Raw genomic sequence first — 15,526 nt, 5'->3', positions numbered from 1 at the left:
TACATTCATAGCTAAAAGGTTTATTTCAATGCATTTTCTGCATGATGAGTAATATGTACAGTATACGGCATATATCTTTAATGAGAGCAAATGTAAATAACACATGACCACTCTTATTAGAGAAGATAAAAGGTATCAATGCTTTGTTTTGCAGGCAGTCAGAATCACTTACCATGATAGGTGGTTTATGAACTCCTACACTGTCAACTCAATTTATTTAGTCATTTATGAAAGTGGCTTTGAAGCAATGTTTAATAGTTCTCACTGTAAATGAGGATAATTATGCCAACTGTCTTTGAAAAGCATGAATGTATCATGTTTTATTGATGATAAATTAATTCAAGCTTAGATATACATATTTTATGTGAATAATCAAAACGTATTAATTAACCATCCAGGTTGACACCTAAACATGACAGCTAATCAGCCCTATTACAAAAGAAAAATAGATAATAAATCCATTATTTATACACATACAAATTATACGCATAATGGCATTTCAAATAAATGCTTCCAGACAGCACCTCTAATCAGTTAGATATTGTCTTGATTGTTTTGCATGCAAAAAATGCCTATTTTAGAGATGGCATCTAAATAATAAATGTGAACGAATTTGTTGTTTTAGCATTGCTGATTCACTACCCTTAGTTCCTGGGTTTGATTCTAACTTGGGGGCACCTTCTGTGTGGTGTTTGCATGTTCTTGACATGTTCACATAGATTTTCTCTGAGTTCCCTACTTACCTCCATAGTCTAAAAGGTAGGCTAGGCTAGCACTGATTGGCTATTCCACACTTTCCCTTCTCTGAGTTCCTACAATGGACAAGCATCCCATTCAAGGACAGAGTGGTCTTGTGCCCTGTACCTTTGGGATTGTGCAACTATCATCAAGACAAGTGGCGTTCTGATAATGAATGGATGGAGGATCATGAGTTAACTTGACTTGGGAGGAAACAGCTACAGGACACATACCTAAAATGCACAGTTAAAATGCAACGAATCCAATGTTATGGAGTGTTACAATTCATGGAAAATTGTATGGGATGAATGTAAAAAAATACAACCTGTAATAAAGGTGGGCCTATTCGTAAATGTATAATTCTAACATGAAGCCTAAGTTCAAGTGGAAGTGAAAAATTATACAAGTGAATTTTAAGCTTTGAAGTGTTTGATAATTTATGCAATCTTTCAATCTTAAGTTTTTGCAGGTAAGGATATTAACTATGGACATCAAAATGGTTTGGTCTAAGTTGGCCTGAATGCGTTGAAATAAAAGCATAAAAGATTCATGCTAAATGTCAGTGTTAACAGACACTCGGGAAGTTTAAATTTTGATAAACTGCTGCGCTAGAAGTCTGATTGTCTAGCCGGTGAAAGTACAATGATGACTCAACTGGCAAAAGCCTTGAAAGATTTAAAACAATTTTAAATTATGCATACTGTACATCCATACTCCTCCCAGTTCATTTGGAGTACTTTATCATCTATCACAAAATCATCTTTATTTTTCATCACTTTCATATTAACATTAACGACTAAGCTCATTATGTACTCTAAGCTATTAAACTATACAGTAAATTGTCTCTAATAAGTGAGAATTGCCACACTGTGAGCTTTCGGCCATGATGATTGTGAATTTCTGCTTGCTTGCTCAAGGAAGCAAGTTTGAAAGCCATGATGCTTCACTGATTATCTTATCGACCTCCTATCCTCCGAGCTCTGCCCCTGTTTTCTAAAAACAGAAAAGTAAAGGGAAACTGCCCAGAAGCACTAGCCCTGAAGGATAAGGGTGAAAATCCCACGGTGCAATTTTGCCATACAAAAATATGCTGACTACATAAAAAAAAGAACTGTTAATGCACAGGTACCATTTGTCAAATCTACACAAAGCACTTCCAGAATAATGCTTTGTATGTTAATTATTTATACAATGTAAGGTCATCTAAAATAAAAATGGTTATTGGTTTTATCTTCAAGCAGAGATAATAGTTCTACATATCAAGTAATCAATTAATCTAACTCTTTATGCACAAATTGCCTTATTCCTGCATTTTTATTCAGTTCCTTGGTTTATCTCACTTATACTGTCTTTTGTTACACATTTATTTACGTAGTTTCTCTTTGACACGGGATAGCCATTAGGTTTGGTGGTCTCAAAGCTGGGCTTAGATTTCTCTGCTTCCCATGCAACAGAGTAACTAGCCTAATTAGTCCTGGTAAATAGCCAGGAACCTCTCCGCACACAGTATTATCACACAGAGCTCTCTCACCTCTGTCCTTAACTGTTTGTGCTGTGGACTTGAAGTGTAAAAAGGACTGAATACATTGATACATTTTGGAGGACAATTTATTAAGTGTTCATCTTCCCCTTTTTGTTATGAAGACTCTAGTGGAGACCTGAATTAATGTTTGGACATTCCAATCTGGTACTGTAGGTACAAAATATACTGTATCACACAAAAAAAAATATGACAATACTTTTATTTTTTATTTACAGTATCGAATGCTACAAGCAAGGCAGTGTTCTGTGTTTCTTGAGGTCTTGTTGCCTGTTGGTTTGATTTAGTTGTTTAAGAATGTTGTTCCTTTCTCGACCTGGAGTCAGACTTTCACAAACCAAGAATTTTATTTTTTATTCAATCTGTGTGAACACAGGATGGAATTATTTCCTATTGCTAAAATCTAGGACTTTAGGTTTTGTCTAGGTAAGAGATTCCCCTGCAGTTTTTTCCCTTTCTTTTTTTTTTTCTAGTGAATAAATTAACTTCTAGGTAGATTTTTCAGGATAACGTGGAAACATACTGTAGTTTTTGTTTTTATTTGTTGTACAATAAGCGATCATCTAATTTTAATTAGTTAATGTGGAGTGGGTTTTCTGTTTTGGATTTTGTGCTATTTCTAGTGCTTCCATTTATCAGTGCGCAATGTCATGTCATGTCATGTCATTTGCCAAACCGCTTTATACCAGACGGGAAGCCGGAGCCTACCTGGCAAGCAACAAGCGCAAGGCATTGTACACGCTGGGCGGGACGCCAGTCCATTGCAGGGCAAGTGCGAGCCAATCATACATCGGGGCAATTTGGAGGCCACAGTAAAGGCCGACACCGGACACTGGGATAACTCCCTACTTATTGAGAAATACCCGGGATCTTTAATGACCACTGAGAGTCAGAACCTTAGTTTAACGTCTCATCTGAAAGATGGCGCCTACTACAGTATAGTGTCCCCACCACTATACTGGGGCATTAGGACCCACACAGACCGCAGGGTGGGCGCCTCCGGCTGGTCCCACTAACACCTCTTCCAGCAGCAACCACAGCTTCCCAGGAGGTCTCTCATCCAGGTACTGACCAGGCTCAACCCAGCTTGGCTTCAGTGGGTAGCCAGTTGAGAGCTGCAGGGTGATATAGCTGCTGGCCAGTGTGTAATGTATAAGTAAAAATGAACCTTTACTCACAAAGAAATTTGTTCTAGGCAAATAAATGTAAAACCCATTCCAATTTCCAGCAAGCTACAGGGTTGCTGAATAATCACTGAGTGTTTTAGAGGTTTTTAAAAGGCTGTAGTTGTCTCTCTTACAGTTTGACGCCTGAGCAGAGTAAGATACTTGGGGACTGTAGGACCTGCGAGCTGAAGTGAAAACTGTAGGTCAACTAAAAAGAAAAAGAAAATTCTCACAATATGGTGTTAGGTGTCATTACAACATTGACTGGCTTAAATTTGTTTGTCAGTTTACCTTTCAAAATAATACATTTCAACCTGCTCCACTAATTTTGAATTTCTGTAAGCAGTGGTGTCTGCACAAAAACAACTAAGATTCCTAAAAACGGTCAAAAGACCTTCCTCGTACAGTCTCCCCCCTCCACCCCCAAAAAAGCTGTACAACAAATATGATAAATGTATTAACTTATCATCCTGCTAAGTTTTTTTTCACAGATTGAGTGGGCTACAGCCAAACACATTTTCATATGGAGACAGATAAAAGGAAAACATTCATGTCTGGTATTCCTCAGATGCATTGAATTCCACATGCAGAAGTTTGGCCTTATTTATTTATCAGTGGCACATGTGAAGAATGTGTGCAGTATTTATGAAGGCATGTCATACGACCATAAATTTATAGCAAGAAACTCTCTGTTCCACAAAACGTAATGCCACAGTTATCCAGTGATGAGTGAAATCCAGCATTGGCTAGACTTCAGGTTGGAATATCCTAGCAATCTGTTGCAATGCTTCAGTCAAGACAGAGATATGCCATCAATTCACTTCAGACGTATTTACCATAAAAGCAATGTGTAACAGGAGGCCATTTAGCTCTTTGAAAAAATTTGGTTATATACTGTATATGTCTGCAGTCTATAGCCAGTACTGCTTATATCTTGAGCATATGGCAGAGCAGGACCTTACGATACAGTATGTCATTTATGTCACTGGAGAAGATGGAGTTTAGTGTAGAGTTCTCCAGCTATCATGTTTCTGGAAGTGACAAAAATACTGTATGTCTTTGGAAAAAATCAATCCTTTTAGAAGAATTAAACTATTTTTAAAGGAGGGGCTTCACAAGACCCGATATAAATAAGTAAAGGGGTAAAAATGCACACTGTTTTATTCACGAGGAATTCTGTACCTGATGTCTTTCTAAAGTAGCAAATTAGTTGATTGGCAGTACAATATGCACATGCTTTCCTCACATCCTCAGACTAATGATTCCATCATGTACATCGCGGAAGAAAGGATAGTGTTAGTCACTGGGTGAGTCAGTGCTGACTGACAGTCCTGCTAGCTAAGCTGGGTTCTCCTTTTATCTGATTGATTTTTACATTTTTTAAGGTGTGTGATGTTTGAAGTCTGTGCTTAGAGTCTCAGCTCCAGTCGAGATAGTCTTTTGGTCATGGGCCTCCACTTTGAGCATTTTTTGTCCACCTTCCACCCACTGGCCAAAGTGCCAGTATGCTCACCACACGTGAGCTATCAGCAGGGAGGAGAACAGAGTGATGGGGGTTATTAGGAAGCCATGATTGGTTAAGGCCAGGGGGAAATTTGGCCAGGATGCTGGAGTTCCACCCCTACTCTTTTAGAGAAACACCCTGGGATTTTTAATGACCACAGAGAGTCAGGACCTGTTTTACATCTCAGCCAAAGGACAGCACCTTTTTCAGTATAGTGTTCCTGTCACTATACTGGGGCATTAGGACCCACATGGACCAAGGGTAAGTGCCCCATTCCCAGGTTTCCCATCCGGATACTAACCAGGCTCACACCTGCTGAGCTTCAGTGGGCTGCCAGGTGTGAGTTGCAGGGTGATACAGCTGTTTGTGATGGTATGACTATACAGTATGTTCTCCAATTACTCTTTACAGCTGCTTGCGTACTTTAGACATTACTTTTATGTCTTGTTTCCAAAACTTATTTGAAAATCCGTGAGCTACTCTGGCCTTGGGACATTTAATCTATCAAAAGATAAGAATGAAATTGTGTTTCAAATACTGTACAACCCTTGGGTAAATGTGTGTTTTCTTCTCACACTTATGGAAGCATTAGATAATTTATAGCAAAATTAATTAGACAGAAAGGTACAGTAGATACAGAAGATGTGAGGTAGAACAATTGTATATTGGGAAAAAAAAATAATTCTCCAGATAGTTTTAAGGTGTTTATTTAAAATTCAGACAAGAAATATGATCTCAAGACTTTCATACGGCCATTTTCTTAAGAAATAAATAAAATGAATATATTGCACTCTGTGACAGCCTTTCCTGATGTGATAAATATTCCACATAGACACATAAAACAAAAAGAAGAATTATGTACTGATATGAAAAAAATTACAATTGTACAATTACAGACTTTTATTAAAATAACTGTGTAATGACACTGATAAGCTTTAACTGCACAACAGAACTAACACTTAAATCGTTATTAAATACACAAGTAGTAATAAACAGCAGTTTGGCTAACAATTAATGATAAGTGTGAAAAAATATTTTTACAATAAAGAGTCCCATGGAATCAACCCCACAGAGAAGTAATTTGGAGGAATGGAGTCTAAAAGAGAACTCTAAAAAGAACTGTAAAGGAGCCATATAATTTTCTTTATTAAACTGGAAGATGTGACATCACATAAAATGGGATATACAGTATGCAAGAACAAATATGCCAGTATATAAACCTTATCTTTGAGAATGTACCTCCTAAACGCTAGGTAGGACCTAGCTAGGAGAGCTCGTGACTATATGATCTTGATATGCAAACATCGCAAGAGGTCAATTCTTCACCTTTCTTTGTTTCTGTATGACTGTCTTAAAATAAGAGTTTTTTTGTGATTATGTGAAGGGATAGTGAAAATGCTTTTTCTCATGTAGCGCTTGATCTCAAAACAAACAGAGTTGAACATCAGAAGGAAGATGTGTCACTGAAAACAGACAGAAAATTAGAAGTCATGTCTGTTCGGTAAATACAAGAACATGGACTGCCACAATAAAGATTGCGGTGGTCTCTTCTGGGAGAACAGTAGTCTTGAAAATCAGTTGAGCTACCCAAATAAATGTTATGGCGAGGGCTCATGCCTCTGACTTGAGGTCAAAGATCCAAAAAATCTGGTGATCCAAACTGTTTTTATGTTTTGTAAGAAAGACGTCAGATTGTTAAATGTAATGTTATTAATTTTGTTTTCTCCTGACAGCCTCCATGTCCCCGTAGTATTTAACAAATTCTTAGGTACTATTTAATATCCAGTAAAAATACTTTATCCTTGATCAGAAATGCCTTTGTATACAATTTATTTTATGTACTTGGATTACAAATCACTCTTCACTCCCCTTAAACATTTCTGGTTTTAGTTTCTTGAGAAACCACCCAACCAGAATAAAACAGAAACAGAACAGAGAGGCTACCAAGGAAAGGAGCTGTTCTTGTGACAGGGTGAATGGAGGGCTCCAGTGAGAGCAATGTTGTCTAGAAACAAATTACAGTATTCGAATTGTACATGCATTCATCACCTGAGACTCCAGAGTTATTCTTCCACTCTGAAAAACATAAATGTGTTTTTGAATGTGAATGTGAAAAACAAATCTGCCTTCACTGGCAATAAAAATTTTACTGAGCCATAAATGGAGAGTTTTAGTACACATTACTGTGCTGTGCTGAAGTGCCTTTTTTACTTTGTGGCGCAAGGATTGCACTTGGAACCAACAACTTTTTGGTTACAAAACTCGACATTTACACTGTGAAAAGCTCCCTGGGAAGTTCCAAAATCTATTATTTATATTAGTTTTTTAAATGACCTATCATGTCAGTTGCAACATGAACTTTTTGTGCTTTTTGCTACAGTACATGCAGCTACAGTGTTTGGTCGGGTGGCTGTTTTCCTCTAATGCAAACAGTAATCAGTCTCCTGAGAAACTATTTCTGCTTATTAGATTAGGGACCTTCATCAGCATGAGAATAAAATAACACAATATTTTGGCTGCAAAGCCTCCTTCAGGCATGAGAAGACTTCTGCTGGGAATGAATATGCTTTCACCTGCCTGTAGAAGTCTCCACAGCTAAAATATGATTTATTCTTCTTTTTTACACTACTTAGAATGGAATTAACCTCTGCTTGTTCATTATACATTTCACAAACTTAAAACTGCAGTTCCAGCATTATTAATTGGAAATTCTTCCCATTAAAGATCAATGAATATCTAATCAAAAATGTTAAATCTTGAATATGTATTGCACGTTTTGCTGTACATGATGTGGTTTCATCATTTCGTAAAGAAATGTTTTTGGTCACAATTTAGAAGTATCAATGTATTTGATACTGTATATTTCTAGACACACTCATTTAATTAATGTAATTAATAACCATTTTAAAAACAACTGGGGAGCGGAATGCTATAGGGTTTTGAATGAGACTGATGAAATATTTTGAGATTGTATAGCTAAATTGCGAGAGAAGTTGTGAATGTGAAGAAAATAAGAAATAAGAAAATAAGAATCTTAATCTTAAAATGAATTCTATATTTTATCTTTGAGTGTCCTATAAGGTACCTTTAAGAACAGCGTAGCCACTAATAAGAAATAAATATAATTATATATATTGTTTAAAAGAAAATAAAACAAAGATGTCATGAGTATACAAATTAGGCCTCAAATTTCAGATTTCTCTGCAGCAAGGAAATTAGTTTGCACAGAGCCTTTTATGGATGATGCCAAGATAATGACAGACAAAGATCGTGGCTGTTGAATTAGCTTCAGGGTGTCCAGCTTGATGTTCCTGTAACATGAACTTGAGTCTAACACTAAATGTGTTTAAACAGTGCAAAATGAGATGCTTCTTACTAATAGCTAATTTCATGCTGGATCAGATACATCAAAAGGTTTTGCTTGAAAAATAATCCAATACAATGGCCAGGCTGGATATAACAGACTGGACACCAAAGAAATGTGTGTAACTTGCATCCACAGTGGGAATCACAAAACCAGCAAACAAGAATCGTTTGTATTTTTTAAATGAAACACTTTAGTTTAGGTTTTCTGATTACTAACAGCTCTTCAATGAAGGTGGTTTTCCTTTAAGAAAAGTGACAAACTGTACTACAGTGCAAGACTTCTCTTGAATAAAACACCCTGAGTAATCTGTTTTTTTCTTTCTTGTATTTCTTAAAGATCTTGTAGATTGTTTTTTTTATTCTAAAATGCATCTTACTGCTAAGCAGTTTAAAGGCTTCAAATCTGTTCAAGGGGAAAAAATAGCTCAATATACAAATCTGTTTTAAAATGTTCTGAAGTGACTTAATGTACAACACAAATTCAGGTTTACTGATCCAGTGGTTCTCGTGCAATGTTTGGTACTACAAACAATGGTGAATTATTTAAAGAAGCCAATAAGAGGCTGGAGGAACAAGCCCAGTGTTCCCAAAACACAGACCAATACAAATACCCAAAGGAAAATCCTGTCAATAACCATGGCCACATACTTCCAGTCATCTTCCACCTGAAAGGGAAACAGAACGTGTTTGTGAAACAGAAATGGTACATGGCATAACAGCTTTTCCTCTCCTCTGGTTTTGTTCTACACTCGATCATTTAGGTTTATTGATTTACAGCTGATCAAGTAGCAAGATAATTGCTACAAACCCTGAACCAATTTCTGCATTCATTTAGGTGTGTGGACTGTACAGTAATTGGACCTTTAGAGAACTTTCTTCTGGCAGGTCCCACCTGTGTCTGGACATCATTAACTGACTGCCTGTGAAGAGCTGCTTATTTAGAAATAATACAGCAAGCACTTAACAAGAAAGCTCAGGGGTGAATGGTTCTGCTGAATTCCTTAACGGCAAAAAACTGCAGAGTATTTTCGCAACAGACCGATTGCAGAAACACATTAAAAAGGTCTCATCATGCAAGGAGTTCGATTAAAAGGATAAATCAGCCTCACTAATTAAGAGCTCATCAAGAAGAAAAAAAAACCCAGAAACCTAAGGACCAGGACTGAGAACTACTGATTTGAGTACGTCTTCTTCAGCACAACAATAAATTATACAGGGGAAACTGTAAGTCGGATAACAGGAACCTTGATTACAAGCTTTGGCTGTGTTTTTTGTGCAGATAATAATGGCTTTATAGCAGTCTTGGGAAGTCTCAACATTTTAAATATAAAGACTTTTAAATAAAGTAGGGTACGTAAAGTGAGTGAGGTGATGCTTTTTCATTACTCGGAACAAACTATGGCTTTTGTAATTTAATTTCACAGAAAAATTCATTTTAATAGTAAAACTCTATTCCTAAATCCAATCCTTGCTTTATCCTGATGGGTAACAAACTACACAGAGTAATCCCAAATGTTCAAATATTCCTAATTTCTTAATTATGAATTAGAATTAAGACTCACGAATGCTAGGTGCTGTCCTATGGATTCTGGAACTAACAGGCTCACTTTTTATGAAATAAGTAACCAAAACGTCTGTCACTGTGGAGTGTCAATGAGCTCTGCTCCTTCACAGTTTTTCGGTCCTAGATTTGAGTCCACTTTTGCGCACATTCTACATAGAGTTTGCATGATCTCAAGTGATCACATGGCTCTAGTTTCCTTCCATAATCCAAAAACAATCAGTTTAGGAATTGGCACCTCTAATCTCTCTGTAAGCGTGTCTGTGCCCTGTGATACACTGGTATCCTATACATGGTTTGTCCACCTTTCACCCATTGTCTGTCCACCTTGAATTATATGAAACAGTTATTAGAGCTATGGTGAGAAAAGGCTACAGTGTAAACATTCAAATAAATCACCCTTGAGCTACAGACCATTAAGTTAAGTGACCCCCACTTGTCATTTACTGTACCTGGTCACAAGGTTTATAAAAAAAAACTGGCAATGAAATTTGGTGCTATTTTAAAGCTCTTGAATGGAGCTATGTTCTAATTCCATTAATGTTTCTGTAAAATGTACAACAGAAAGGTTGTTTCTCTTCTCTACATATGGAATTCCCATTAGAAAGTATTATTTCAGACTACGAGGTTGTGGCAATTTAGTAAGAGACATTTAGAAAACAATTATTTTCTGCTGATGATAGATTTTTTGCTGTGTTTTTCATGCAGTTAAGTACTGTATAATTTGGCACTAATCTCAGGACATCTGAGACAGGACAGATGATAAAAACCACTGTCACATTAGGAGACTGTACAGATTGGTACATACTGTACTGACTACAGGAAACAGTGTAAAATGACATATCCCAGGAATAAATTGGATTTGTCACACTTCTGAAAAATATTGCCTAGGAGTGACAAAAGACATTCACAAAATAAAGGACAGACTCACACAAATGTTTGAAATTCTGACTGATTTAATATCTCGTTAATAATATGTCTAATCTCATTAAGTCACTGCCTTTTGCTTGTGAGGAAAATTCCAAATAAATGTGAATATTTTATACCTGAAAGTCTATTTTTTTTCTTTTTAAATGTGAAGTTTAATCACAAATATTACAAATTATATAAATTGTATACTACGTTATTTTTTCTTAAACGTACACTGTAACAGGTACTCTGGGTGGAAACTGTATGACTGATACCCTATCATTTGTAGATTTCTCTCAAAGTTTTAGCTGTTATCAGCAAGTTTTAAGTCTTAAGAGTATACTGCCAAAGCATATGACTTCCATATCACATAAAGACAGCTTGCAGAAGACTGTCAGACCTATTTATCCACAAAGATAGATCTCTCTCTGGTACCCTCATTAGATGCTGCATTGTAAAGTGAACTCACAGTTCATCTAGATACAAAATTATCACACTAAAATGTCATTAAAGTGTCATTTATTGTTAAAGCTACAGTTATTCATGTTTGATTTTTTATGATAGTATAAAGTGTTTAAGAGGTTTGGAAGAGAGAAAAAACCATTTAAAGCCACTGGTGTTTGGCCAATTACTACAATTTAGCTTAGAAAACGTACTAAAAAAAAGACCCAAAGTAAAGCTGGTGCTTTTTTAATATTCCTACTAGTTTTTAGCTGTAAGTTACTCTGTGTTGGGTTAGATATACTGATTTAAACATTTTCCCTAATTTCAGAAAACCAGCAATGGTCTTATAAAAATTGGTAGGGAACAGTTTTACGGAAATGGGACTGCATTAAAATAGCAATCGTTATATATACTGAAGTATTGTGGAGTAGTTCCAGGCAAACAAAATTTATTCTACAAACATTGCCAGGCTGATTTTCAAATAAAAGCATTACAGGGAATGTGTGCGGCATTTTTTTTAATTCTTACTCTCACCTGTGCATTCAAAGAAATCATTTTACCAATTGCAGCGATTAGGCCAGTTAGGTACTGTAAAAACAGCGCCGGCACAGAGCTTACCTCTTTGGCTTTGTTCCTGCTCCTCATGTTCTCCGCAATGTATTTGACGCTTTCGATTGCCTGTTTAATTTCTGGAGAGACAACAGAGAACGCAAGCACAGTATTGATAGACTGGGGGCTCAGCTGTCGGCTCAGCTTACTGGTATCAGGCTCTGAGGGCTCTTTAGGATGCTGACACGGACATTTCTTTTGATCTTTGGGCAGTTTGTTCTCTCCGTATTCTAGGCAGTTCATAGCCCCCTGTTGAGATGCGCTGTTTTTCCTCTTTTTAGAAACGCCCTTTGGCGTTTGCGGGTCCAAGGGTCGTCTCATGAACATTATCCTGGGCAGGATGCCGAGGAAAATCGAACGCACCCAGACTGGCATGGTGTGCGTCATGGGTGTCCTGTAGTGGACGTTCAGGACGAAGACGGTGATCACGATCGAAAGAGTGACAAATATCATGGTGAACAGCAGATATTCACCTATGAGTGGGATTACCAAAGACGTGGAGGGGATGGTTTCTGTGATGACAAGTAGGAACACAGTCAAGGAGAGCAGAACGGAAATGCACAAGGTGACTTTCTCGCCACAGTCTGAGGGAAGATAGAAGACCAGCACTGTGAGGAAAGAGATGAGGAGGCAGGGGATGATCAGGTTGATGGTGTAGAAGAGAGGCAGCCTCCGGATGTAAAAGGAGTACGTTATGTCTGGGTAGATTTCCTCACAGCAGTTGTACTTGATGTCATGTTTGTAGCCCGGGGCATCGATAATCTCCCACTCCCCGCTTTCCCAGAAATCTTTCAGGTTGACTTTAGAGCCAATCAAGACCAAATCGATTTTAGCTTTGTCGTATGTCCAGGAGCCAAATTTCATGGAGCAGTTTTGGTAGTCAAAGGGGAAATAAGTGATGTCCATGGGGCAAGAACTTTTAAAAATGGCGGGCGGCACCCAGGTCACTGTCCCATCATATTTCAACAAAGCCTTTGTTTTGTCTTCTACAAGAAAGTCTCCAACAGCACTGATAAGAGAGGAGCAAAACAAAATGTTATTTGGAAGAGGTGAAGTATAAGCAACTCATTAAATATTGTGATCCTCCAAAAAAAATGGTTAGTGTAATATGTAGTTAGTGTAAAAGGTTAGTGTAATATAAGTCTCAGTCTGTTACTGCTCATACATTTTTTGTATCAGCCTCTAAAATTCTCTTTACTTACTTATTGTAAAGCACAATATCAGGCCTCCATATTTTATTGGATGGAACACGTATGTATTCAATTCCGTCAAATTCTGCAGGAATCCATTTTAACTTGTAGTCATTCCAAATCTGAAAACAGAAGAAAATAGTAGTATACCTGAGTGTCTTTAAATTCAGTGGGCCTCACTGATAGAGATTTAGTAAAAGGCTACAAAAGACACATTTAAGAACTATTCTGTCAGACACGTAATACATTTTAAAAAATAAGTTTGCATTCACAAAGGTGAATGCACATACAGTAGGAGTGAAGATCGAAATCATTACCTGTACAGGTCTCAGTATCTCTGAAGCACACATCATGTGTGAAGATGTTTCTTAAAGGGTGTCTAAATGTCTTGAATCTGAACATGAAGTTAACATAACAGTCAATTTTGCAACTCTTCCAACAGTAGCTAAAGACGGTGGTAGAATCCATGGATGGAAATATCACCCAAGCAGTGTTGGGGAAGAGTGGCAAAACTGGTCCAAATAGGCCTAAACTGAAAGTCTGAGTTCTATTACATGTAAAGTTAAGGAAACAACTGCTAGATCAAAACTAGAGGATCACCTATAAGGAAGTAATATCACAGGGAATAGTCACCATGGATTTAGAAAAGGTAGATCTCAGCTGACAGATTTGTTGGACTTCTTCGAACAAGTAATGTCAATAATGGATACACATATGAATACATGTTGATACATATACGATATGGTATATTTATATTTTCAGAAGGCTGTGATTGTGCATCAGTATGTACTATACGTATAATCATAAGTAGATTCACGGCAATCCATGTGCTACCCTTTACATAATTTTGCAATAGATGGTATAATTGAAACATTTTTTATAAGTCATTAACATCAAAGGCTGATATAAAACAGAATGAAAGATAAATGAAAGAAAATGTCAGAGGATGTGTAAACAGAACAAAGAATACACTTTTACACTGCCCTGTGTGAAAATGGACTCGGCTGCATATACAGCACATTATGTTTTAATGCAATCACAGCTGCCTTTTTGAAATGAAAGCACTTTGTGTGCATATGTCAGGCAAGCAAAGCTAAAACCAATTTGAGCCACAATGTTGATGACTAACATGCTTTAAAATAGAATGCATCGACATCTATGCATAAGCTTAGTGACCTTGTCAGTTTGAAATACACAGGTTTCACAAACTGGCTTAACTCTCCTTTGAAACATAACATGCAAAGTGAAAGTTGCTTTTTCTTGGGCAAAAAACTGCATCATTTTTTACATTTTTTACAATATCAGACAGCAAAAATAAGATGAAAAAAGGAGAGAGAGCCTCTTACAATCCGAGAAGCAGAATATGTCCCAGATATGCTGCTGGTAATCATTTCTTCTAAATCTGTTTTTAATATACATTTTTAAATGTTGAAAAAGCAACACTTTCTCATAGAAAGTGCACTTAACAGTCAGAAAGAAATAACCAGATTAGATCATTCAAACTAACGTATAAAGAATATTATTGAAACAAAGAAGTGACCATTTTCAGCAATATGCATACATTTGTTTTACTGCTATGTGAAAAAGCTAAGTATAATTGAAATTTAATCATATCAATAATAGTTTATAATCAAAACACTGGCATCAGTGAGTTTGTTACAAGCAGAAAAGGTTCCAATCTGAACGACCAATGTTATTATGGACATGATATGAATTCTCTTTTCAAACGCAATCTCAGAATCAGCACTGTTGTCATAATGGGGATTTCCAAAGCAGTATATGCAGTCGTATCCTAATTAGGGGACTGTGATGACCCTGTCTCTCGGCAAACTCTATAGACAGATGCTAAAAGATATGTTATATTTTAGACAATACACCAAAACAAATGGACTGAGTGACAAAGGCAATTAATCAAGAGTGGTAATCAGCTCTTAAAATAATAAACTTGGTATAGTTCAAACTGGATAAAAGCAGACTGTATTTCCAACAGTTGTTCAAATATAATCTGAGTATCCACATAATTCAGTGCGCTCTACTGAAACTGTGATAGGTGATCATTTAGCTGAGAGAACGGCCATGGAGACAATGACATCCCTCAACTGCAAACTAGGGATATGAGCCCCACACAAAGAGATAACCCATCAACCAGTTGCACCTACACTGGCCCCAATCCTAATGAACAATGTATTTTCTCAATAGGTGCCTATGAAGACTAAATAATTGTTAAAAAGGGGAAGGGTATTTTATACAGAAAAGATGTCAACCACCTGCTGGTTTAATCATTTTAATCAAACACTCCAGTCGTTACCTGTATGTGGGATTCCCCCAAAAACAAATTACACTGGATGCATTTTTTTTCCTTTTATTAGACGTATAATACATAATTTGAAATACAAGATGAATTTGCCTAAGAAAAAGTAGGAGAACTGCAACCTTTGACTTCTCAGGCCAGATTGTCCTTCTCAAAGATGTATTAATCCCCCGGGCTTGTCATCACAG

General features: G+C 36.8%; 1 protein-coding gene across 1 annotated transcript in view; it reads right to left on the bottom strand.

The window, feature by feature from the left end:
- Positions 1 to 5,639: 5,639 nt before the first annotated feature.
- Positions 5,640 to 15,526, bottom strand: part of chrna6 (cholinergic receptor, nicotinic, alpha 6) — a 35,660-nt gene continuing 25,773 nt past the window's right edge. The window contains exons 4-6 of the mRNA XM_088624538.1: positions 13,040 to 13,149; positions 11,847 to 12,846; positions 5,640 to 8,979 (exon numbers count right to left, since the gene is read on the bottom strand). Coding sequence (XP_088480664.1) covers positions 8,854 to 8,979; positions 11,847 to 12,846; positions 13,040 to 13,149 — 1,236 coding nt within the window. The 3' untranslated portion in view covers positions 5,640 to 8,853. The remainder of the gene's footprint in view (positions 8,980 to 11,846; positions 12,847 to 13,039; positions 13,150 to 15,526) is intronic.

This window comes from Lepisosteus platostomus, chromosome 1 (genome assembly GCF_059453375.1).
Source record: "Lepisosteus platostomus isolate fLepPlt1 chromosome 1, fLepPlt1.hap1, whole genome shotgun sequence".
In the NCBI taxonomy this organism is placed as follows: Eukaryota; Metazoa; Chordata; class Actinopteri; order Semionotiformes; family Lepisosteidae; genus Lepisosteus; species Lepisosteus platostomus.
This window is presented reverse-complemented; position numbering and strand designations above follow the sequence as displayed.